At 45.3% G+C, this 24,729-nt stretch overlaps 1 protein-coding gene across 2 annotated transcripts in view; it reads right to left on the bottom strand.

The window, feature by feature from the left end:
• The window catches only part of HDAC10 (histone deacetylase 10), a 40,659-nt gene extending 16,615 nt beyond the window's left edge, over positions 1-24,044 (bottom strand). Inside the window, exons 1-13 of one of the 2 annotated variants that reach the window (XM_075928159.2) lie at positions 23,885-24,043; positions 22,306-22,372; positions 18,864-18,998; positions 16,618-16,714; positions 15,990-16,087; positions 15,625-15,729; positions 15,367-15,435; positions 14,596-14,722; positions 8,691-8,756; positions 8,278-8,337; positions 7,813-7,902; positions 3,399-3,505; positions 647-714 (exon numbers count right to left, since the gene is read on the bottom strand). In XM_075928159.2, the coding sequence (XP_075784274.2) occupies positions 647-714; positions 3,399-3,505; positions 7,813-7,902; positions 8,278-8,337; positions 8,691-8,756; positions 14,596-14,722; positions 15,367-15,435; positions 15,625-15,729; positions 15,990-16,087; positions 16,618-16,714; positions 18,864-18,998; positions 22,306-22,370 (1,087 nt within the window). In that variant the 5' untranslated portion in view covers positions 22,371-22,372; positions 23,885-24,043. Of the gene's footprint in view, positions 1-646; positions 715-3,398; positions 3,506-7,812; positions 7,903-8,277; positions 8,338-8,690; positions 8,757-14,595; positions 14,723-15,366; positions 15,436-15,624; positions 15,730-15,989; positions 16,088-16,617; positions 16,715-18,863; positions 18,999-22,305; positions 22,373-23,884 lie in introns of both variants that reach the window. The other variant, XM_089778854.1, reaches the window with a different exon arrangement.
• Between the last annotated feature and the right edge of the window lie 685 nt (positions 24,045-24,729).

The following is a 24,729-nucleotide window of genomic DNA, read 5'->3' on the forward strand; positions in this document are numbered from 1 at the left end:
GTGGTAGAGGACTATAAAATCATGAATGGTGTAGAGAAAGTGAGCAAGGGAGTATTGTTTATCCCTTCATATAACACAAGAACAAAGGATCACTCAATGAAAGTAATGGCATCAGACTTAAAACAAACAAATGAAAATACTTTTTCACAAAACACGCAGTCAATCTGTGAACCGGGAGACTGTAAAGGCCAAAATGATAACAGAGTTCAAAAAGTAATTATATGAGTTCATGGTCCATTAATGGCTATTAGCCACAATGGTCAAGGATGCAACTCCATGCTCAGGGCTTCTATAATCCTCTGACATCCAGATGCTGAGACAGGAAAGCAAAGAATGGACCACTTGATAATTGCCCTGTTCTGTTAATTCCTTCTAAGCATCTGGCACTGGGCACTGATGGAAGATAAGATACGGGGCTAGACAGACCATAGGTTTCACCCACTACGGCTGTTCTTATATTCTTATGAGCTATGCTAATTTACGCTAGCAGAGGATTTGGCTCTGAATAATGAAGTGCCACACAATGCTCCTGTGAAATAGATAAGTTATGTGAACCTATTGATGCTAATTATCAACTTTTTCTAGAGTTCAAGTATGTACCATATTGATTGAGCACATTAGCAAAAGGAAACAGAACAGCAATTACCTTCATACATCAAACATTTCCAGTATGGTTTATGTGCAGCTCTCACATTTTGTATAGACTCAATAGCACTACAAAAGATAAGTGATTAGCATCATCAGTTCAGATGAAAATATAGGAAAGTTTACTTGCCAAGTTCAACATAAAGACTCCATTTCTGAAGTCTGGGCTAGAAAAACCAAAAAGAAGGACATGTTACTTGTAAGTAACATTACTTTCAACTGTCAGCCACAGAAAATGAAAGGAAATGTTTAGTATTACAGTCCTGTACTGGCTATTGACTGGTTACAGAGCTTGCTTGTGAGCAAGTAACACACCAAATGTGTTCACCAAATGATCATGCAGCTATGGTTGAGGTTAATTTGTATAAGGTCTTTCGTACACAGGGCCGCCTAGTGGCTGAAGAATATACAGTTTAAAGTTCCATTACATGTAGTGTGAACATATTTCTTTCATTACCTTAGAAGCAAGGGTGTCTGGTATGTAAGGCAGGGGAAGGCTCTGCTTTCCCAAACCACCACCCAAGCCCTGCCCACATTCCTCCCCCAGAATGCCTGTGGTAGGCATTCTGGGGCAGAGTGCTGCTGCCCCCAGGGCCTACCCTCCCCATGCTCCAGGGATGGAGAGGCAGGGCTGGGCCAGGCCACGCAGCACACCGTCCTCCGGGGCTGGGGAGGCTGGGACCACATGGCGTGCTCGCTGACCTCCTTCAGGGCTGGGGAGGCTGGGGCCATGCCGTGCGCCTTCCTCAGGGCTGAAGAGGCCATGTCATGTGGAGTGCCCTCCTTCCTCCTTCCTCCCCTGGGGCTCCAGGAATGAAGAACCTGGGCAACTCTGGGGCTGGGTAGGCTGGGGCCCATGCCACATGTCTTCTGCCCTCCCCGGGGCTACGGAGGCTGGGGCGAGTGCACGCCTGTCTGCTTTCCTCCTCTCCTCATGGTTGGGAGGGGGAGCATGCACATGGTGCACTGCCCCACCTCCCCATGGGGGCAGGGAAGGGGCTGGGCCTCAGAAGAAGGAGTGAGGCTGGCAGTGGGGTTTGCCTCCCCCAGCCATGCCTTCACCAACTGCCCATGCTTAGAAGTGCATACATTTATACACTACCAAGTGAAATCCTGGCTCCCAAAATGCCAATGGCAAAACTGCCATTGACTTAAGTGAGGCCAGAATTTCACCTGTTGTATTGCAGCTTTCCATTGCTTCAGAAGATTAAGGACACCAACTTTGCAGTCAGATCCATCCATGCACACACTGTGAAGTAGGGATGTAGCTGATAAATGGATTAACCAATAAGCAAAAGCGTATAGGTTAATTCTATAAACTACATGTATCCCCCGCCCCGCCAGTAAATTTTTTAGCAGGTTGGCCAGCAGCCCAGCTCAGTCTTGCTTGCACCAGGTCTGGGACCTACCCCTGCTGCGGCTCTGCATTTAAAGTGTAGTAGAAGCCAGCCAGGCAGGCAGCCTGGCTCAGTTCCGACTTGTGCCGTGTCTGGGAGCTCAGCCCGCCTTGGACAAGGGCTGCTGCCACTCTGTGCTGCTGCCTCTCTACCAGAGGCAACAGCATGGGGTGACAGGCAGCCAGTCCATGAGAAGGGCTCATTTTTAAACTGGTTCTCCTTGTGGACCAGCTCCTGCTTGGCATCCTGCCCTACTACCTCAGATACAGAGGCAGCAGCATGGAGTGGCAGGGGGCTCCTCTGGAGTGGGGCTGAAGCACACCCCTAGGGACTATAGAATAGTCAAGTAACCAATAAGAATTCATAAGATTACTCGACTGTTCTATTAACTGGTATTTAATATCTCTACTGTGAAATCAGTGGGACTCTGTGCAAGCACAAGGGGCAGACACAAGGCAGGTTTGGGGACTACTAAACTAGTGATATATCCTTTGCTGTTGCATTGTGTTGAAAGCCACAGGTTTGTTTCATATTATTATTGCTAAATCAGGAACCAGGGCCCAGTTGGGCTGGGTGTTGTACAAACAGTAAGTAACGAGAGAGTCACTGCCCCAGAGATATTACAACCTGGATTTATGACAAGATGTGTGCATTCATAGCCCACCATTCACTGGCCATTATTATTTTGTATGGCCACTCACAGCATTATGAATTCAGCTTTGACTGATGTGAATGTCTACCGAGAAGTAACGCCTAACGATAGAGGTAGCAAAAAAGTCCCCTCCTGAGTTTATTTTAATTTTAATAATTGGAAATAATGTCAGAAGAAGAAAACAAAATCAGACATAAATTGATCATTTTGGAGTGGGAGTGATCAGAGTCAGAAAATAATACATTCTAGCAGCATATTAAAGCCCTTATTCAGCATGGTATTATAAGCACAGGCCTAACTGTCCCATTGATGGAACTATTAATGTGCTTAAAGCTAGGTATGTGCGTGAATAACTTTCTGGATTGGGATCTAACTTCTTAATTTGCATATCTCTATTTTCAGAGTACCGTTTAATTATTTTTGAGAAACAAGGTTAAGAATGTAAGGAATGAGAATTTTTATTATTTTCTACAAATTGTAGTGTTTTAATGAAATGTTCTGTTTCCCATATTCAAGTTTTAATGTAGTTTTCTTTACACTTTTAGGCTTGATGATGAAAGCAAAAAAAAAAAATGAAATGCTGATATTATTTAATTTCTACCTCACGCTCAGACAGCTCCAATTCAATGTACAATCAGTGTCTTTCAAGCACAGTAAGAAGAGACACAAATACAGCATGAAACAAAATATTTCTTGATTCATACCTTAAGCATGGTGCCATTTCTCCAGAGATCTGAGGGAGAGGGTCTCTAAGCAAAGTTTTTACAGTCATGCAGACTGATTCGGACAATGACTTCAAATGGTATCCGCCCTAGGAAAATTAAACCATGGTCTGTGTCTTGCAAAGAACACTTACATATTAATCTATCTGTAAAAGCATTGTTATTTTATGAACATGCTTGGAGAAAGCGTATTTTTCACATAATAATATTCAGCATCCACCTTTTGAAATATGTCTGGATGTTAGCTAAATGGCCTATTTGAAATCATGGGAAGGTGGCCACGTTCTAAAAGCCCCTCCCCAACCTTATGGGAGGGACACTGAACCCATGTTCAACTGAATCCGGGGGACAAAAAATGACAACAGGGTCAAGGAGTGCGGGTCACAGGTTTAAAATAAGGGAGCCGGATGGGGACACCGAGCAGAGAACCCCGGACAGCGCCCACTGCTCCTCAAAGCTGTCGATGGAGCCAGTGGACGCCGCCCAGAGGAACTCTGCCCGGATTCGTGACACGAGGGAAGAGCGGAAATAGGCCCCACAGTCGCAGAGAACCCCCTCGTCTAACATCCTTCTCCTGCTATTATAGATGGCATCTTTCCCTAAGGCCAGGAGGAGGCTGACGAGGAGGTCTCGCGACTTTGTGGGGCCACGGATTGGGTGTGCGTAAATAAAAAGGTGAGGGGAGAAGTGCAGCCAGAACCTCAATAAGAGGTTCTGGAGGAGCCGGAATAGGGGCTGCAACCTGGCGCATTCAAGGTAGGCGTGCGCCAGGTTCTCCCTCACGCCGCAAAAGGGGCAGGTGTCTGGGATTGGGGTGAACCGTGCCAAGTACACGCCCGTGCTCAGGGCCCCGTGAAGGAGCCGCCAACTGATGTCCCCGACGGGCCGCGGAATTAAGGTGGAATAAACGCTGGCCCATCGGGGTTCCCCACCCTCTATAGGTCTGAGATAGTCCCGCCACTTTGTATCGGGGCGGGACACAAGGGTGGGGAAATGCAAAGCGTGGAGCACGAGCGTGTGGAAAGTGGGATCTAATGGATACTGCCATGGAAATAGTCAGCTACAGATTCTGTTTAAATCTAAAAACACATAGTCAGAAGTAACTTGTTAAAATACATCATTGCAAAATGATACCACGGAGCATAACATGGTTTGGATGCATTACTGGAAATCCTCCCCATCTCTCCTCCCCTCCCCCAATGGGGAACTGGGAGTGAGATTCTGCAAGGATACATCTACACTACAATTAAAACTCTATGTTTGGCCCTTGCCTTGGGCTTATGGGGCTCAGGATAAAAGGCAGTTTAAATGCAGTGTAGATGTTTGAGCCCACACTGCAGCCTCAGTTTTGGGATACTTCCAGATTGCATGGTCCAAGGACTTCAGTCTGTCTATACCACAGTTAGACAGCCCCTTAACAACTCCAAGTTAGTTGACATGGGTCAGCCATGTGTGTCTAATTACGTAGACATAGCTTAAGGGATACAGCACAGAACTCTGCCTACGAGGCAGTCCCTCTGGTTCTGGGCTGCACTAGAGGTTGGCGAGTCCCCAGAATAATTTAGACAGCTCTGGGGCCCTATCTAAGCAGCTGAAGTCTCTCTGGGCTGCCATATGGGTCACAGCCCAGCCCATACCAGCCCAGCCCTAAATTTCTGCAACAATAAATGCTGCAGCACTAGCCCACAAAACACCCCCCTGCTTCCACACCTGACTGGCCTTATTTACCAGGGCTCATGAGAGGGTCCTTGAAGGCAGCATTATGAGTCTTCCACAGTGCTTTCACAAGGCAATTCTTCTCCCAGATGGAAGAAGGAATTTTAGGGTTCCTTCATCTTCTCTGGCTCTCTTACCCAACATAAAAGGGTCAGGCATGCTATTAAGATCTCACCCTTGAAGCCTTGTGTCTATTAAACTCATTTTCATCTGCAAATATCTCTTTTGATATACACTTAGGCTATGTCTATGCAGCAGCATTATTTTGAATAACATCAGTTATTCTGAAATAACAGTCTGCATCTACTCTACAAGAAGTTATTTCGACATAATATAGAAATAATGTTGAACTGGAGGACTTCTTACTTCGACTCCCGTAACTCTTGTTTTATGAGGAGTAAGGGAAGTTGGAGACAGCATGCTCTAACTCGGACTTCCTGCTGTGTAGACAGCACCAAAAATCAAAGTAAGCCATGTTGACTTAAGCTACGCAATTGACACACCTCAAGTTGCGTAGCTTATTTTGGCTTTAGCTCTGCTGTGTAGACATGCCCTTAGTGCTAAAAAGTTGCAACACTTATACTAACTGTCTGGAGACTAAAATAGTCTGGAGACTAAAATCCACTATTCCTCCATTGAGAGTCAATTAATAGTAAAAGATAAATGTACAGTAATTATGGGTTTCAAGAGCCTTTTCCAGGTATTTTAATTTTCATGCCCTTTCAGTTCTTGGCCTTTCTGCTAAGACTAGCGGATCATAACTAGGGCCAGGGACTATCACAAATAGCATTTGTTAAAATTAGGAAATGTGGTTGGCCTGCGGATTTAGCAGTGACCTTCATTGGTGAGATACTTGAGTTGCAGTTGGCAGACTACTTCCAGTAGCTTGTTTATGGAGCTGCCCATGGCATTAGCCTCAGAGGACAATGCTTGCTTCTGTCTTAGCTAGAAGGAGGGGGCTGCAACTGTAACTTTGTAACAAGCAGAGGAGAGGAGTTTAAAGTGAGTACATGGAGAATACTAGGTGAGCAATGGGTTCATCTTAAGAAAGAAATCCTGCTTGGATGCCTTGAATGAGCAGTAACATCTCTGCAAACTCAATGTGCTCACAAGAGCCACCAGTAATCTGGAATACTGGAGAGAGAGTGAGTGTGAAGGCTGCACAGTGAAATACTTTGAAAGACAAAACATTTTCAAAGTTAAAAAGAAAGCTTCCAGTGGCAGTAGGTAGGGCACGTAGAGGTTTTTTAATAAATACATTGAGAAATCAATAAGGTTTCCACTCCTGAATAAATATGTACCTAGGCTGAAATCTTTAAAAGCTCTACTGGAGCAAAGGTTATTACTTACAAAAATGTCCGAAATTCAGTCTTGTTCTGAATGGATCTGATATGATTTGGAGTAGCTCTTCACTGGCTGTGCACAAGCACTATAAACCCATATTGAGAGCTATATTTTTTTTATCAAAATATAAAGTTGTCATATAAATTCTCTCTTCCTTAAAAACATAGACTGCAAAATATCAGTTTAAAAATCATGCAGTTCTCCTAAACCAGAGGTGGGCAATAATTTTTAATGGGGGTGGGGCACTCCAAGATTTTGGTAAGTGGTCAAGGGCTGCATTTCTGTAGAGGGGTGCAGGGTCTGATTGGTGGGAGGGGTGCTGAGAGGATCTTGGGATAGAGGACTGGCATGCAGGAGGGAGTGTGGGGTCAGAGGGAGTTTGGATGAAGGAGGAGGTTATGATCTGGGGCAGGGGTTTGGGGTGCAGGGTCCAGGAGGGGATATGGTTGCAGGAGAGGCTTCTGGCCTGGGGGAGGGGGTGCAGGGTCAGGGAGGGAGTTATGATCTGAGAGAAAGGGGGTGCAGCAGGTTTGAGTGGTGACATGGGGCAGGAGAATGGGGTACAGGATCAGGGAGGGGGTATGGGTACAGGAAAGGATTTTGGCCTGGGAGAGGGGTGTACAAGGGGGTGCAGAGTCCGAGAGACAGTTGTGACCTGGAGGAGGTGGGGAGAGGGGATACAGAGCGTTTGGGTGGTAGCCTGGGACAGGTAGTTAGGAGGACAGAGGGGGTGGAATGCCAGAAGCAGGCTCTGGCTGGGAGGTACTTACTTAGGCAGCTCCCAGCCAGCAGCTTTGTCTGAACCTGAGACAGGCTCTCTGCCTGTGTGCGTGGGAGGGGGAGGAGGCGCTGCTCCAGGTGGCTCTGCTCCAGCACAGGGAGGGAGGGAGGAAAGAGGCTTCATTTGCTGCTCCTGCCTTCAGCAAAATTTCTTAGCTCCTATTGACCGGAAACTGGCCAATGGGAGCTTGGAGATTTTGCTAGGAGGACAGCACACAAAGCTTTCTCCTTCCTGCCCAGCTTGCAGAGTAATTAGCAGCCATCGTCTGTAGTAAGGGTGCCAGCAAGGCAGACGCAGGCCAGATCTGGTAGTCTGGATCCAGCCTGTTAGCTGCCTCTTGCGCACCCCTGTCCTAAACAACACAAGAGCAGTGTAAAATCTTAACCATTCTTGCATTCCTGGTTCTCAAAAAAAAAAAAGTGCCTCACATTCAAGTAAAGATTCAAGTAAAGATTCACCCAGATTATTTCTAGGTGCAGGCTAGAGGTGTGAGACTCTTCTACAGAGACCCTTCCCTCCAAAAATATACAATAAATGAGACACTTAAAACTTTACCTCTAGAACTGCACATAACCTTCCGTTAGCTAACTGCATTAGGAAATGTGTAAGGTGGGCAAAACACTCCGGAGTAGCAGTCATCTGACCCTGAAACCAGGAAAATGTTAGAAAGAAATAGAAACTCTGGACAACATAGCTGGTAACATAAGAACTGCTAATATGGGTCATCCCCTATCCATGTAGTGCAGTGTCCTATTTCCTGCAGGGACCAGCACCAAATATTTAGACAAATATGCAACATGTGGGAAAATCTATATCTCCGCTAACCCACCCATAAACATCTCAGCCAGATCCCTAGGAAGTTCAAGATTAGTTTAAAGCCTGAAATATGAGGATTACGTTTGGTCAAAGTGAAATCTAACTATCAGTAGCTAAACAATTATGACATTTTACATATAAATGTACTTTAAAAATAAAATTACATGAAAGAGAGAACGTGAAAAATCCTGTAAAATTGCTTACCTCAGGGTCACCAATTCCTGAATCATATCCAGAAGATACCAGAATAAGTTCTGGAGCAAACTGTGAAAAAACAAAGATATATTCATATGGAATTTTTGCAATCCATGGGCTCAGTCCGGCCAACTGGACTGCACACATGAATAAAGACTGCATGACTCGGGTCTTTGTATTGTTTTCCTTTCAGTCTTTTACACTGAATATATTAAAAAACCCACCTCAGTCATGTCAATATTTCACTATTCAGGCATCAATCACTCAGACACTCCTCTCAGTGAACAATGGAACAACTGCATTTCAAATGCTTACAGCATTCCAATACTTACACGTCTTTATAAAAACACCACTTTAAAAAATATAGAAAGGATAACAGGATGATTATTATTTTGATTAAAAAATCAAAACAAAAACTTTACCTCAAAAGCCACTGGAAGCAACACATGGAAAAATGCAGCTAGATAATCTGAATTTCCCATTCCAACCTGGAAAAAACAATGTAGGAGATATGAAGCAACTCTCTTTTTCTGATAAAGTAATGTGTTTTCTTTCTAGGGGCCAGATCAACAAAAGGTTTTATGTGTTGTGACCCTAAGCAGGTCTGTCTTCACACCCTGCACATTATTGTAATAATTTTTTTGTACAAAATATAGTTTCTGAAGTATCATTTGAAAATGAATTACTCACTGAGCATTTATATTCTTTTGATGTATATATGCAGTGTCTATTAAGATGTATGGATATATAGTAAAATGATGACAAAACTGTGTTGAAACCAGGCATGTTGGAGAAGTTGGTAAACAGGCATGACATACACAAAGGAATGTGTATTTCATTCTCTGACCAAGCCAATCTTCATGTAAAGACAATGACAATCAAATTTTAAACATTGGTAACAAAGCTAGTAAGCTAACAAGATCATGGAGCTTCCATCCTCACCAGATTACGTCACTTTCCTCACAGCTTGAATAAACTTTACTATGAGGAATACCCTCAAAAGAATCCATATCTGTGTTCTATACACAGGGTGGCTGAACCTCAAGAGCTAAGCAACTGAATCAGGACTGTATACAATATTACAGTAATTTAAAACTGCACTGTGGTCTTTTCTGGCAGCTAAAGACACTCTGGTGACTAATAGCTTTGTAATATTTAGGTATTAACAGCACATGAGGAAATATGGATACTAAATGATACTCTGCTTTAAAATTTGTGGCCAAACAAGGAGAAACAAGCTCCCTCCCAGACAAGTTAGAATGCACTACAGGCAGTCCTCGGGTTACATACAAGATAGGGACTGTAGGTTTGTTCTTAAGTTGAATTTGTATGTAAGTCGGAACTGGTACATATTGTAGGGGAAACTCTAGCCAAACATTTCTCCAGAGCTCAGTTTTATTCTCCCACACCTCACATCCCTCAGTCCTTTATTCTCAAGATGAGGTGTCTGCTGAGAAAAACCGCTCCGCGTCTCCCTGGTCTGCTGGAGGGGGCGCTAGCTTCGCATCTCCCTGGTCGTCTGGGGGGAAACAGCTAGTGCGGGGTTGCCTCACCCCGTTTGTAAGTTGGGATCCGATGTAAGTCGGATCTATGTAACCCGGGGACTGCCTGTATTTACCTGTCTCCTATAAACTAAGTTTAGTGGAATGAAAACAATGGAAGTCCATTTACATGCAGGGGAATAGGAAGCTCATTACAAGGGAAGAAGAGCATGAGATCATCCTGCCTCTGGAAACAAAGTCATAGAACTTTGGAAGTTACAGGCAGTCCCCAGGTTACGTACAAGATAGGGACTGTAGGTTTGTTCTTAAGTTGAATCTATATGTAAGTCGGAACTGGCGTCCAGATTCAGCCGGTCCCCAGCAGACCAGAGGCACTGGGAGCAAAGCGGCAGCGGCGGCGGAGTCCCGCGCCTCCCCGGCTTTGCCAGAGCGAAGCCTCAGAGGCGCGGGACCGCTCGCCTCCCCGGCTTTGCACCAGGTGTCCCTGGTCTGCTAGAGACAGTCCCCAGCAGGCCAGAGGCACTGGGAGCAAAGCGGCAGCGGCGGCGGGGTGCCGCGCCTCTGAGGCTTTGCTGTAGCAAAGCCTCAGAGGCACGGGACTCCGCCGCCGCTGCCGCTGCCGCTTTGCTCCCGGTGCCTCTGGTCTGCTGGGGACCGTCTCCAGCAGACCAGGGACACCGGGAACATAGCCGCAGCGGTGGCGGAGTCCCGCGCCTCCCCGGCTTTGCCAGAGCAAAGCCTCAGAGGCGCGGGACCCCTCCGCCTCCCCGGCTTTGCTCCAGGTGTCCCTGGTCTGCTGGAGACGGTCCCCAGCAGACCAGGGGCACCCGGAGCAGCTTTTTTCGTCCCGGAGGTCGAGGTGGCGGGATCGCTGCGCTCTGGGCGGTCCCACTGCCTGCGAGCTCCGGGGCGAGAAAGCCCCGTTCGTAAGTGCGGATCCGACATAAGTCGGATCCGCGTAACTCGGGGACTGCCTGTATAGGTAAAGACAGAAGCCATATTTGGCATTCATCACTAGACTGACAGAAGGGAAAAAGAGTTCTTGTATGCTAAGAAAGATGGTTTCTTCAACCAAGGGGGGGGTTTGAAGTAGCAATGTAAGTGACTAGTCGAGTCACTGCTTGACTAGTCCCTCTGCCCTCCCCTTACTACCTCTGTATCAGAGGAAGCGGGGGGGTGGAGGGAGAGGGAGCAGGAGCCAGTACTGGGGGGAGCCAACTTAAAAGCCAGTTCCCTGCAGCACCATCTCCGCAAGGGGCAAAGGAGGCAGAGGTGCAGCAGGGGAAATGGGACCGAAGAGTCCCAGGTGCGAGCCAGGCCCCAGACACTGCGCCTCTGCTTTTTAAATGTAGTAAGAGCCTGGCTCGCACCGGGTCCCAGACGTTGCATCTCTTTAAAAAGCAAAGCCATAGCATCTAGAACCGGGTGGGAACTGGGACTCAGCTGTCAGGACTCAGCTCCCATCAGGCTCTTATTACATTTAAAAAGCAGAGCCGCAGCAAACCCCCTTATTGACTAGTTGATGGAAATTCCATCGACTACTTGATTAGCTTCCTAACTAATATTTAACATTCCTAGTCTGAAGTCTCTGAAAACTGAATGTGAGAAACCATCTTGAACAAAGCGTATACCTTGTTAGATGATCACAGAGGTATCTGTGCCTTTAGCTATCATCTTTGAAAAATCATGGAAGATGGGAGAGAGTCCAGAAGACTGGAAAAGGGCAAATATAATGCCCATCTATAAAGAGGGAAAAAAGAACAACCCAAGAAACTACAGACCAATCAATGTAACTTCTGTGCCTGGAAAGATAATGGAGCAAGTAATTAAGGAATTCATCTGCAAACACCTGGAACATAATAAGGTAATAAGTAGCAGTCAGCATGATTTTTGTAAAGAACAAAACATGTCAAACCAATCTGAAAGCTTTCTTTGATAGGATAACGAGTCTTGTGGATAAGGGAGAAGCGGTGGATGTGGTATACCTAGACTTTAGTATGGCATTTGATACGGTCTCGCATGATCTTCTTATCAATAAACTAGGCAAATACAACTTAGATGGGTGCATAACTGGCTGGATAACCATTCTCAGAGAGTAGTTATTAACAGTTCACAATCCTGCTGGAAGGGCATAACAAGCGGGGTTCCGCAGGGGTCTGTTTTGGGACTGGTTCTGTTCAATATCTTCATCAACGATTTAGATATTGGTATAGAGAGTTTGCTTATTAAGTTTGCAGATGATACCACACTGGGAGGGGTTGCAAGTGCTTTGGAGGATAGGGTCATAATTCAAAATGATCTGGAGAAACTAGAGAAATGGTCTGAGGTAAATAGGATGAAGTTTAATAAGGACAAATGCAAAGTACTCCACTTAGGAAGGAACGATTAGTTTCACACATACAGAATGAGAAGCGACTGTCTAGGAAGAAATAGTGGACCACAAGCTAAATATGAGTCAGCAGTGTGACACCATTGCAAAAAAAGCAAACGTGATTCTGGGATGTATTAACAGGAGTGTTGTGAGCAAGACACAAGAAGTCATTCTTCCGCTCTACCCTGTGCTGATTAGGCCTCAATTGGAGTACTGTGTGCAGTTCTGGGCACCACATTTCAAGAAAGATGTGGAGAAATTGGAGAAGGTCCAGAGAAGATCAGCAAGAATGATTAAAGGTCTAGAGAACATGACTTATGAAGGAAGGCTGAAAGAACTGGGCTTGTTTAGTTTGGAAAGGAGAAGACTGAGAGAGGACATGATAGCAGTTTTCAGGTATCTAAAAGGGTATCACAAGGAGGGAGAAAAATTGTTCTCCTTGGCCTCTGAGGATAGGACAAGAAGTAATGGACTTAAACTGCAGCAAGGGAGGTTTAGGTTGGACATTAGGAAAAACTTCCTAATGGTTAGGGTGGTTAAACACTGGAATAAGTTGCCTAGGGAGGTTGCGGAATCTCCATCACTAGAGATATTTAAGAGCAGTTTAGGCAGACATCTATCAGGGATGGTCTAGACGATACTGGGTCCTGCCATGATGGCAAGGGACTGGACTTGATGACCTCTCGAGGTCCCTTCCAGTTCTAGTGTTCTGTAAGTTTTAGACTTTTAGATGGTTTTTTTTTAATTTTTATTCGATTGTACCCCTTTCTAACTGTATTCCTTTTACTTGGGCTCATTTAACCTATGTCCTGTTGTTAATGCATTTGTTTTATTTTTTACTGCAAACTAACCCAGTGACGGGAGAGGCATAAGGATCTTGCACAAAATTGAGGTTTTTGCACAAAAAAATTCCCGTCCACACTGCTTCTTTTTGTGCAAAAACCCCTTGCGCAAAAAGAAATGGCAGAAAATGTGCTAATGAGATCATGACTCATGCAAATGAGTCCCGCATTAGCATATTTTTTGCCAGAAGATCTCACAGTGTAGGCATAGCCTAATTGTGTAACTGAAGTCAAAGTACCTTAACTTGGCTTTTGGTGCTGTCTACAAAGTAGGCAGAAGTCAAAGAAAGAACACTCTTCCTTCAACTTCCCTTACTCCTCGTAAAATGAGGGTTATAGAAGTCAGATGAAGAAGCCTGTTATTTTGACATTATTTCAAAATAACGGGCTTGTTGTGTAGACACACACTCTGTTATTTCAAAATAATAGGAGTTATTTTGAAATAAATGTGGAGTGTAGACATAGCCTAACTCTATCAGGGTATGTCTACACTACCCTCCTAGTTCGAACTAGGAGGGTAATGTATGCATACCGCACTTGCTAATGAAGCCCGGGATTTGAATTTCCCGGGCTTCATTAGCATAAGCGGGGAGCCGCCATTTTTAAATCCCCGCTGCTTCGAACCCCGTGTAGCGCGGCTACACGGGGCTCGAACTAGGTAGTTCGGACTAGGGTGCCTATTCCGAACTACCGGTACTCCTCGTTTCACGAGGAGTAACGGTAGTTCGGAATAGGACCCTAGTCCGAACTACCTAGTTCGAGCCCCGTGTAGCCGCGCTACACGGGGTTCGAAGCAGCGGGGATTTAAAAATGGCGGCTCCCCGCTTATGCTAATGAAGCCCGGGAAATTCAAATCCCGGGCTTCATTAGCAAGTGCGGTATGCATACATTACCCCGCTAGTTCGAACTAGCGGGGTAGTGTAGACATACCCTCAGAGAAGAAGGACTTCGAACATCCCCCTATTACCTGCATCTCCCATTGGCCTTCTCAAGTGCCTATCTCTCCCCCAATTACTGTATGGAGCATCTAGCATCCTAATTCAGGTTTTGTGGTTTTAGAGGTGCCTAAAAGTTAGGCATTGCAAAGCTGAGCTCTACAATTTTTATGTCGCTTTGTGGATCTTGGTCTCAAGTTCCTCCAAAATTTTAGGGAAAAGCATGTGTAATGGTTAAAAAGAAAGAACTGAATACAAAGCTAGAGCCTCAGTTGTTAAGGTTATCTTTTAAGTTCCCAATACAGCCGTCCACGCCTAATCAGCAAAGGATGTAAGCAAACAAATTCAATGGGTCTTAAGAATGTGCTTAAGTTCTTGGCTGAAGAGGGATGGATTTCATCATATGCTTAAATTATTTACTCTACTGGGGCCTAACTAAATAACGTACAGGTAAAGGAAGAATGTATGAATTGGTGACAGACTGATTAATTCATCACACTGGAAGTCATATTTTCTCACAGAGATTCCATTTGCCAGAATATTTGGCAAAGGTCACACAATCAAATCAAAGCATTTCTGATAAAAAGTATTATTTTTAAAATTGCTAAGACACTGCTTGAACACATGACAGACAAAGCTATTGGATTTGCACTGTTATGCTGTCAAGCAACATTTACCTTATTCCAAGGTACATTTATATTGAATCCTTTTCCATTTTCCTGACCAACTGCATCATAATCAGACTCTCTGAGTAAGGGCCAAAACTGCTGATGTTCATAGCGATGCCAGGAGAAATAGAGAACACTGAAAGAAAGAAAGAAGAAACAGACCAAATTGAAACAAAAGTTATGAAGGATCTTTTTTCATCTAACCTTCTGGCTCATTTCACAGAACGCATAACAACAGGCCTTCAGTAGCAAACATTTCCCATCTTTCTCTCCACTAATATCTCTGAATTGGCTCTCACTTACTTGAAAAGCTCTATATAGTCCATCACAATAATCAAATTCAGCAGGGGCACATTTGCTGTAAGTTTCTGACATAGACCCTTCTAAGGCCAGATAAAAGGATTATTTTGTAAAACAGGGGTGTAGCTGATGGGCTCAGAGTTTGTGCCTTTCAGAAGACAGAAGAACACCATTTTTTTAGACGAGCTTTTCACTGAATATTTGGATAGTAATGTAGAAAGAGTTTTCTATCAGCAAATAAAAGTAGCTATCAGGCTCATAATGTGCCAGTTTTTTCTAGAGTAGACTTGCAAATTGTTTTTAATTGGGTTTAAAGATTTGTTTCTGTTTGACAAAATGATAATAAATAAACACAATTTCAAAGAGAATGAAGTACCTAGAAGAATGAGAGGCATTCTGTAGGAATTTCTATTTTCAAAATAAGCTGGGTTTTATTCTACAAAAACAAACCAACCTGATATACAAAGGAAAATTACAAACCTGGGATCCTTTTCAAATATATATTGAATTCCTTGCCCATGGTGCACATCCCAGTCAACAATGAGAATTCTGCATAAATCAAAAGGAAATATTCACTAGAAATACCACACTAATAGAATGGTAAATAACAGAAGAGAAGATTACTAAAGGCACAACGGTAATTAGGTGCCAAATACCTATGGATTTTCACTGAGAGCTAGACACCTAACTGGCATTTGTGCCTTTGAAAACCTGCCCCAGAGACAAATATATACTAACCTTTGTAGACCGTATCTTCTTTTTGCATACTGGGCTGCAATAGCAACATTATTGAACACACAGAATCCATTGGCTGCATTTCGCTGGCTGTGATGACCTGGAGGCCTAAAACAAAGCTTCATATGGTTACTCACTATGAATGAACTTTGGCTGAAAAATAATGTAGCCACTGCCAGCTTGGGATGGCACTGTCCCTGTCAAGTGGCTAGAGATCAATAAGCTGCGACAGCCATGGCTAAGAGACATCTTTTATCTCAGGCAGTAAAGGCTCATATATTTAGATCAAGAGGTCTCATTTTTTATTCCTGCTGCCAGCACCCTGTGAGGATCTGTGTTTCAGTAAGAACTCTTAACCACTTTGTTACCTTACTAATGCCATTCCATTGTGCACTTTTCCGGACATCACAGAATCCACCAGTTGCAAAGTTGCTCCTACTGCTAGTTTAGCACAGCGGTAAGTATTCTAAGAAGAGAAATCTCGTGATTATCATTAGCTACCCATAAACTTATTTAAATTAAGCGTAACTGATATGGTTTGCATTGCTATAGCAAATTCTCTGAAGTGTTCCCTCCCCAATTAAGTTGGAATTGCATAAATGTAACAGAGAGCAGAATTTGATAATGGAAACTGAAGTGTGACTTTTACTGGAAATATTTGTGTAAATCATGCAGCATTGTGAAGCAGGAGTCATAAATAGGCAAACGGGAAGAATTATAGGAGGAAAATTTTGGTCTTGACTCCCTATTTTTATTAGTTTAAGATAAATTCCAGAACTATGCTTCATTTGGGTGATGTGGTTAGAGTGCAGATGTGGTATTGTTATGTTTGTCAATTAAAATAATTGCACTGATACTTGTATGTTCCTCATGAAAAAAACTACAATAATATTTAAACAAAAAATGTTGGCTATTTTTTACCAGCTATACAAAATGTGCTTCTAATGCAACATTGTAAACACTTATATAAATTACAACAAAGCAATGCCCTTATACCGGATGAAAGTAAACAGCATCATAATGTTTTGAGACTCTTTGGAGTTCTTCTTCATTCATTGTCTGGGTGCTCTTTATAACTTCCAAGTATTCGGAACTTTAATTAAAAAAAAGAAAGAAAGCAGGTTAACTGAATTCAGATCTGGCCTGAAAAATCTCTATTAATGCAAAAAGAAAACAAGTATATGATAATATAAGGGGTTGATGCAAGCCTGCGAGACCTAGAATGTCAGTCCCACATATCCAGTGGTGTTCTGGATATCAAAACTGAGATGTTGGGTCATATGAGAGTATAACAACTATCATTTCTATTAACTGGTCTTAGCACAACCAAGTGTTGTTTGCAAAGCTGTTCAATTTGGAGACTGCTATCAGCCTTCATGGAGGCCTCTCATTTAGACTGTCTTCATTTATGGTGTTGTGTACCTACTTAGCTACATGCTACAGTGAAAGACTACATTCACAATTGCCATTGGCTACGTCTACACTGGCCCCTTTTCCGGAAGGGGCATGTAAATTTCACCAGTCGTCGTAGGGAAATCCGCGGGGGATTTAAATATCCCCCGCGGCATTTAAATAAAAATGTCCGCCGCTTTTTTCCGGCTTTTAAAAAAGCCGGAAAAGAGCGTCTACACTGGCCCCGATCCTCCGGAAAAAGCGCCCTTTTCTGGAGGCTCTTATTCCTACTTTGAATAAGAAAAAAGCGGCGGACATTTTTATTTAAATGCCGCGGGGGATATTTAAATCCCCCGCGGATTTCCCTACGACGACTGGTGAAATTTACATGCCCCTTCCGGAAAAGGGGCCAGTGTAGACGTAGCCAAAGTGTTAGTAACCACATGTCATAGTGAAAGGTTCAGGCAGGGGAAGACTGAGGCAGCAAGGAAGCAGAACACTACACTCCCAAGAACAGCAGGGTAGATATAAGAGACACTGCTTCGGTGTGTAGAGACCCTGCATAGGACATGCACTCTGAGGGTTCCGATGTGTTGACTACTCTATTCCACTTGCTGAACCCTTGCCTCATTGTCTACACTGCTATTTAATCCTGTGCTAGCTGGGTATGCTGCATCTGTACTTAAAACACCTTCTTACTTTGCCATCCAAGGGAGAGATTATCACTTTGCAATTTGCTCTGAGAAAAGAGCAATGCAGTGATGCTCTGCCTCAAGGGTTGATGAAGGATTGATATTGTGTTTTTGAGAGTCATGGTTGGGTTCCAAATTCTCCCCTTGCTCCATGGAAGAAGGACCAGGTTTATATCTTTTGCATCTCCATGCTGGCTCAGTTGTATTTACTCCCATGTAACAAGTGCCATAGTCTCATCCTAGCTAGAGGACAGACACAGTGATGGCAGCTACCTAATAGAGATAAATATAAAGTAGTGACGCCAAAATGAAGGGATTACAGGAGTTAAGTTCACTGTATTAAAAAAAAGAGCTGACCTAAGCTCACATGAATCAGGTGTGAACATGTATAAGACATTTCAACATAAGTAAGTAAATAAATAGCTCTTATACTTTTCATCCAATTCCTTTGTAAAGGCAGTCAGTACCATTGTCTCTGTTAGGCACAGGGAAGTGAAGTGACTTGACCAGGGACAGCCAGTAGGCCAATGGCTGAGCTGGGAGTCCCAATCCATTGCTCTATCCATTAGGAAGAATAAGAATTTTACATGTCTTTTGAGGGTGGGAGGTAGTGGGTCACCATGTTGGCTTCTGACCTCTTTGAGGCCTGATTTTCTATATGTAAAAGGAACTTGGTGGTTTTATCCTGATGTAAGTAAAATCAACATTAAAAAAATCACTACACAACATAGGACAATTAAGACTGCACCAGAGCTGTGGCCAGGACCTACTGAGCTCAGGGATCGGGGCATTGTCTCTGAATATGTATGACAGAGTCCCTCTCAGGCCTACTGCAGAATTAAATGCAATACCTCTCTATGTAGTTCAATTTATCTTGGATAATTTCCTCTCTTTAACCCCCCCAATATCTTTCTATTTGATTTATACAAATTCTCATTTTTCCTGTGTTCAGTTTTTACTGGTGAAGTTGGACTAGTTTTGTGTAAAGACTACTAAATTTTACATGTAAAGAGCTTCAGTTGTATGCAGTTAGTGCTGAAGACAATTGGCAATCTCTGCTAGGTCAGGACCTTTCACAGCAGCAAAATACACTAAACGTTTTTGTAAACATCAGATAGAACCTGGGTGATGTAATAAACATTATACCCAATATCACACCTGTGAACCAACATGATCTCTTCCTCAGTTCCTTCCCTGACAGGTACACGGACACATCTGTCCACAAGATCATAATGTTTAAGTTGATCATAGGAGGATAACAGTCTTTCCGGCACTTCAATATCACAGACGGGGCTACAGATAAAAAATAATTATTTAGTTACAATACAATATCAGCAACGCTGTTATAAACCTTCTTCAGAGATGCATAAGATAAGATTAATTTTTCTTGTATGGGTGAATGAAAGAAAAATAATCTTTGAAAACTTTTGTTTGTAGAATGGGGGACAGCGAAGCAGACAGCAAACGTTTTTGGTTATAAAAATGTGTAAGTAAAATGGGATTTTATGTGGCTCTTAAAAAAAACAGGGGTGCAACCAACAAAGAACCCAGCCAAAAAAAAAAAATCAATAAAAATAGAGATAGAGCCCCAAGACAAAAAAGGCAGTATTACTCACAAATGGAAAACAGTATCAGAAATAAATAATGCTAAAGGCCAACAAAGAAAAAGGGGCTTTACAGCAGAATTCTACTTTGATCAAAAGCAGTAAACACTCTAGGTCCCATGAAAATGCAGCTCACAAAATGGAAATCAAGGACACCCATCAGGTCTTCTATACAGCCTTCCCACTAAAGGAGAAATAGTTGCTAATTACATCAAGGAATTAATCTTATTCACAGCCCCACTGCCACCTTGGACTCTGATAGAGGCATCAGAAAACAAGGGAAGATGGTCCTGCCTTGAGCTTGGTCCTGCCTTGAGGGCGGGGGGCTGGACTCGATGACCTCTTGAGGTCCCTTCCAGTCCTATGATTCTATGATTCTATGGTGGCTGCAGGAGGTAGGTTAGGCAGCAATTCAAATAAAGTGGATATATCTATACATTTCTCCAATGGCGTCAATATTTTTGTTTGATAGCCAACCAAAAAATTCCTTTAACTGCATACACTTTTTAGCAACCAAGAGCTGACTTAAACACTTCACTACAGGCAGTCCCCGGGTTACGTACAAGATAGGGACTGTAGGTTTGTTCTTAAGTTGAATTTGTATGTAAGTCGGAACTGGTACATATTGTAGGGGAAACTCTAGCCAAACATTTCTCCAGAGCTCAGTTTTATTCTCCCACACCTCACTTCCCTCAGTCCTTTATTCTCAAGCTGAAGTGTCTGCTGAGAAAAGCCGCTCCGCGTCTCCCTGGTCTGCTTGGGGGTGGGGGAGCCGCTAGCTTCACGTCTCCCTGGTCTGCTGGGGGGAAGCAGCTAGTGCGGGGTTGCCTCACCCTGTTTGTAAGTAGGGATCCGATGTAAGTCGGATCCATGTAACCTGGGGACTGCCTGTACTTAGCTACGGGACTCATCAAATGTTTAAGATTAAACACATTCTTAAGTGCCTTTTTGGTTTAATATGTAGCAACTATAACTAATACGCAGCAGGACTGAAACAAACAAAAGGAAGTACTTCTTCACACAATACACAGTCAACCTGTGGAACTCATTACCAGGGAATATGGGGAAGGCCAAAACTACAGGCAGTCCCCGAGTTACGCGGATCCAACTTATGTCGGATCCGCAGTTACGAACGGGGCCCTTCCTCTCCCTGGTCTCCAGCAGACCAGGGAGAGGAAGCAAAGCGGCGGAACACGCGGGCAGCGGACAGGGCTATCCGCTGCCCACGTGCTCCGCGGCTTGGCTCTGCTTTGCTCTGCTTTGCCCTCCCCGTATCCCTGGTCTGCAGACCAGGGAGACGGGGGGGACAGGGGAGCAAAGCAGAGCCAAGCCGCAGAGCACGCGGCCAGCTGACAGCCCAGACGCGTCTGGGCTGTCAGCTGACCGCGCGCTCCGCGGCTTGGCTCTGCTTTGCTCTGCTTTGCCCCCCGTCCCCCTGGTCTGCAGACCAGGGAGACGGGGGGGGACGGGGGGGCAAAGCAGAGCCAAGCCGCAGAGCACGCGGCCAGCTGACAGCCCAGACGCGTCTGGGCTGTCAGCTGGCCGCGTGCTCCGCGGCTTGGCTCTGCTTTGCCCCGCGACCCCCTGGTCTGCAGACCAGGGGGACGGGGGGGCAAAGCAGAGCAAAGCAGAGCCAAGCCGCGGAGCGCGCGGTCAGCTGACAGCCCAGACGTGTCTGGGCTGTCAGCTGGCTGCGTGCTCCGCGGCTTGGCTCTGCTTTGCCCCCCGTCCCCCTGGTCTGCAGACCAGGGGGACGGGGGGCAAAGCAGAGCCAAGCCGCGGACGCGTCTGGGCTGTCCGCTGCCCGAGTGTTCCGCCGCTTTGCTCCCCGTCCCCCTGGTCTGCAGACCAGGGGGACGGGGAACAAAGCAGAGCAAAGCCACGGAGCCCGAGGGCAGCAGGACAGCCACGGTGCGTCTGGGCTGTCCCGCTGCCCCCGTGCTCCGCGGCTTTGCTCCTGACACCTGTGGTACAGCAGCTGGGGCGCTGCCAGTTGGTCCCGTAGCGCTGCTCTGGGCGCTACTGGACTAACCGGGCAGCACCCCAGCTGCTCTGCCCCAGGCGTCCTGATTCAGCCACTGCTGGTCAGTTTCAGCAGCGGCTGAATCAGGACGCCTGGGGCAGAGCAGCTTGGGTGCTGCTGGGTTGGTCCAGTAGCGCCGAGGAGCGGCGGCGCTATTGGGCCAACCCAGCAGCACCCCAGCTGCTCTGCCCCATGCGTCCCCAAGTCAGCCGCTGCTGAAACTGACCAGGGGCTGACTACAGGAAGCCCCTACCCCGGGCTTCCTGGAATCAGCCGCTGATCAGTTTCAGCAGCAGCTGACTTGGGGATGCCTGGGGTTCTTAAGTTGAATCTGTATGTAAGTCAGAACTGGCGTCCAGATTCAGCCGCTGTTGAAACTGATCAGTTTCAGCAGCAGCTGAATCTGGATGCCAGTTCCGACTTACATACAGATTCAACTTAAGAACAAACCTACAGTCCCTATCTTGTACGTAACCCGGGGACTGCCTGTATAAATGGACTCAAACAAAATTAGGTAAATTCATGGAGGACTAAGATGGTCAGGCATACAATCCCATGCTCTGGCTATCCCTAGTCTAACTTCTGACTGCCAGAAGCTGAGAGTGGACACAACAGGAGAGGGATTGCTCAGTGATTATTCTTCTCTTCATTTCCTCGGAAGCACCTGGCATGAGGCACTATCAATAGTGAGTTGGATGCAGCACTGGCCTGACCTTAGCATAGCAGTTTTTTTATGGCTGAGGCCAAATGCTAATCAACGTCTAGCTGAAGGTCTTGCTATAATATCTTAATATAAATGGGGAATTAAAAATATCTACCTAAATAAGCTATGTATCTATTTATTGAGATGAGAGAGTGACAAATTTCCTTCCATCGGACAGAATGGGGTAAAATCAAGCTCATCTGGTACTTTTTTAGAAATGCTAATAACAGTCTGTTCATAGAAAATGCAACAAATCTGCAGCTGACTTACTCATCCCAAAGTAGTTTGTAACTTGTCATTTCATCATCATAAATCAATGCAGTTCCCGATGCCATTGCTATAAACAAAACAAAAACAGACATCCAAGATACATTCTGTGGCTATTTCAGATAGAAAACAAAAGTTTAAAAAAAAATGAAACTGTTCAGATATCTGTTGTATTCTGTGTAATCTATTTTGGGGTGAATGCCAATATCACAGAGGCAACAATATATACCAGAGGTAGTGATCCTGAAACTGAAACACAAAAGAGGCTCTGCAAATTATCTATATACACAACAAACCAACATTATTGGGCATTAGAGCACTGGACTCTGTTATCTAAACTGTAACGATGGTACATACTCATTTGTCAGGGCTGGTCTGAAGGTATGTTTGTGAAGTACTGGATAATTCTCAGACTGGTAGAACCAAAGTGTTAATATTTACACAATAGCCATTAGAGTCATAATAATTTATGTTAAATTTTACGGCTATGTCTACACTGGAAGATTCTTGCGCAAGAACGACCATTCTTGCGCAAAAACTTGCCTGCTGTCTACACTGCACGAGCATTCGTGCGCAAGTAAATTTACAGTATAGTGTTGGAAAACAGGGCTTCTTCCAGAAGTTATTCCTCTCCCCAGGAGGAATAAGCCCGCTTGCACAAAAGCTCTTCCACAAGAGGGCAGTGTAGACAGGCAACATGAATTTCTTGCCAAGAAGCCCCTATGGTTAAAATGGCCATCAGAGCTTTCTTGCGCAAGAGAGCATCCATACTGCCATGGATGCTCTTGCGCAAAAGCACATGGCAGTGTGGACGCTCTCTTCTGGAAGATTTTTTGCACAAGAACTCTTCCGCAAAAGAGTTCTTGCACAAGAAGCCGCCAGCGTAGCCGTAGCATGTTTACTTTTAGAAAGGTGCCTCTTAAATAATATTAACATGGGCACGGAAGGAAATTCATTTTAAAGTCTGTTATAAAAGTGATAAAAGGCCATTCACATGCAAAACAGAATGAACTGGTGTCATCAAAGGTAGAGGAGATCAACCAGTGGGGTTGTCAGTACCAGCTCAGCTTCTCAGTTCAGGCTCCTATTCAGTTCATTTCCTAACTTCTAAATCACATGAGGTTTCCCTATTATTTAAACAGCTCGCGTGTTTGCAGCGGGACCAACTGCAAAATCAAATAATCCAGTCGCCCCCTCTCCACCCGCAAAGCTCATCTGGAGAAAGGGCGAGTTGTCTGACCACTGGGATACTCCAGAAACTCCAGCGCGCGCTCTCAGGAGCACCCCGCAGGAGGACGTGAAACGCCGAGGCGCAGCCACACGAAAAGCAGCCGGGGAAGCGGGCTGGAGAGTGCATCGGTCGGGCCGCAGACAGGTGGCAACCCCCACAAGTGGGGGCAGGAAGGAACGGCGCGAGCCGTGGGCCATGCATCCCTCATTCCCCGCGCGGGCTGCGCCTGCCTCGGCGAGCGGGGATGGGGAAAGGGCCCCGGCTCGCCGCCCCTGCGGGGAAGGAGGGTGCGCAGGAGAAGGGGGGGGGGTTGCTGCAGCTTTGCGCTGAGCTAGGGCTTTGCGTCCCTACCTCGGCGCGCTGCTGCTCCTGCGCGGGCCGCCCCTTGGCCTTCTGTGTTCTCTTCCTGTTTCCTCTATCGGCCCATGATCCGGAGTGAAACCCCCTCCGCGCGCCACCTCCCCCAGCCTCCTTCCCAGCCCAGCGGCTCCTGTGAGGGAGGAGTCACGGCGGGAGGAAGGGCGAGAGAGGGAGAGGCTGGGGTGGCAGGGCAGTGTGTGTGGCGGGGACGGGGGGCGGGATAACAGGACTGTGGGGGAGGGTGGTGAGATGTAGGGTTGGTATTGAGTGAATGTATATGCGAGGGCAGGACATTGTGTGCATGCCCTGCCTCGTGTGTGTGAAGGCTGTGTGTGTGGGGGAGGAGGAGGGGGGGTTGTTTGCAACCCATGGTGCAGTTTGGGTTTAAGTGGGGCTCAACACAGGGCCCTTGAGTAGGAGCCAAAACAAAAAAAGTACAGTAGAGTCCGGATTATCCGATCTTCGGTAATCCGACATTCCGCTTTATCCGACGCTGCAGCTCCCGGGGACAAAGCGGTGCCAGCAGGAGCGGCATCAGCATCTCCAGGGCACGTTCCCAGAGAATGGCCCCATTCACTGCCCCGTCACTCTCCTGCACTACTTGAATAAACATGCTTGTACACAACTCTCTACTATGAATAGGAACACAGTTATAACAGTTTAAATACATTTTTTTCTTGCCAGTATGGATGGAAAAACAGCTCTCTAAATATATTAAGATTAAGCCCCTTATTTTCTTTTCCTCACTGATAAGAAGCCATGTTGGTACTACTAAAGAGTTGAACTCCACAGTGCTGAGAATTGAAGAAAATGGAACAGAAGACATTCTCTGTCCC

This window comes from Pelodiscus sinensis, chromosome 1 (genome assembly GCF_052426305.1).
Source record: "Pelodiscus sinensis isolate ZL-2025 chromosome 1, ASM5242630v1, whole genome shotgun sequence".
Lineage (NCBI taxonomy): Eukaryota > Metazoa > Chordata > Testudines > Trionychidae > Pelodiscus > Pelodiscus sinensis.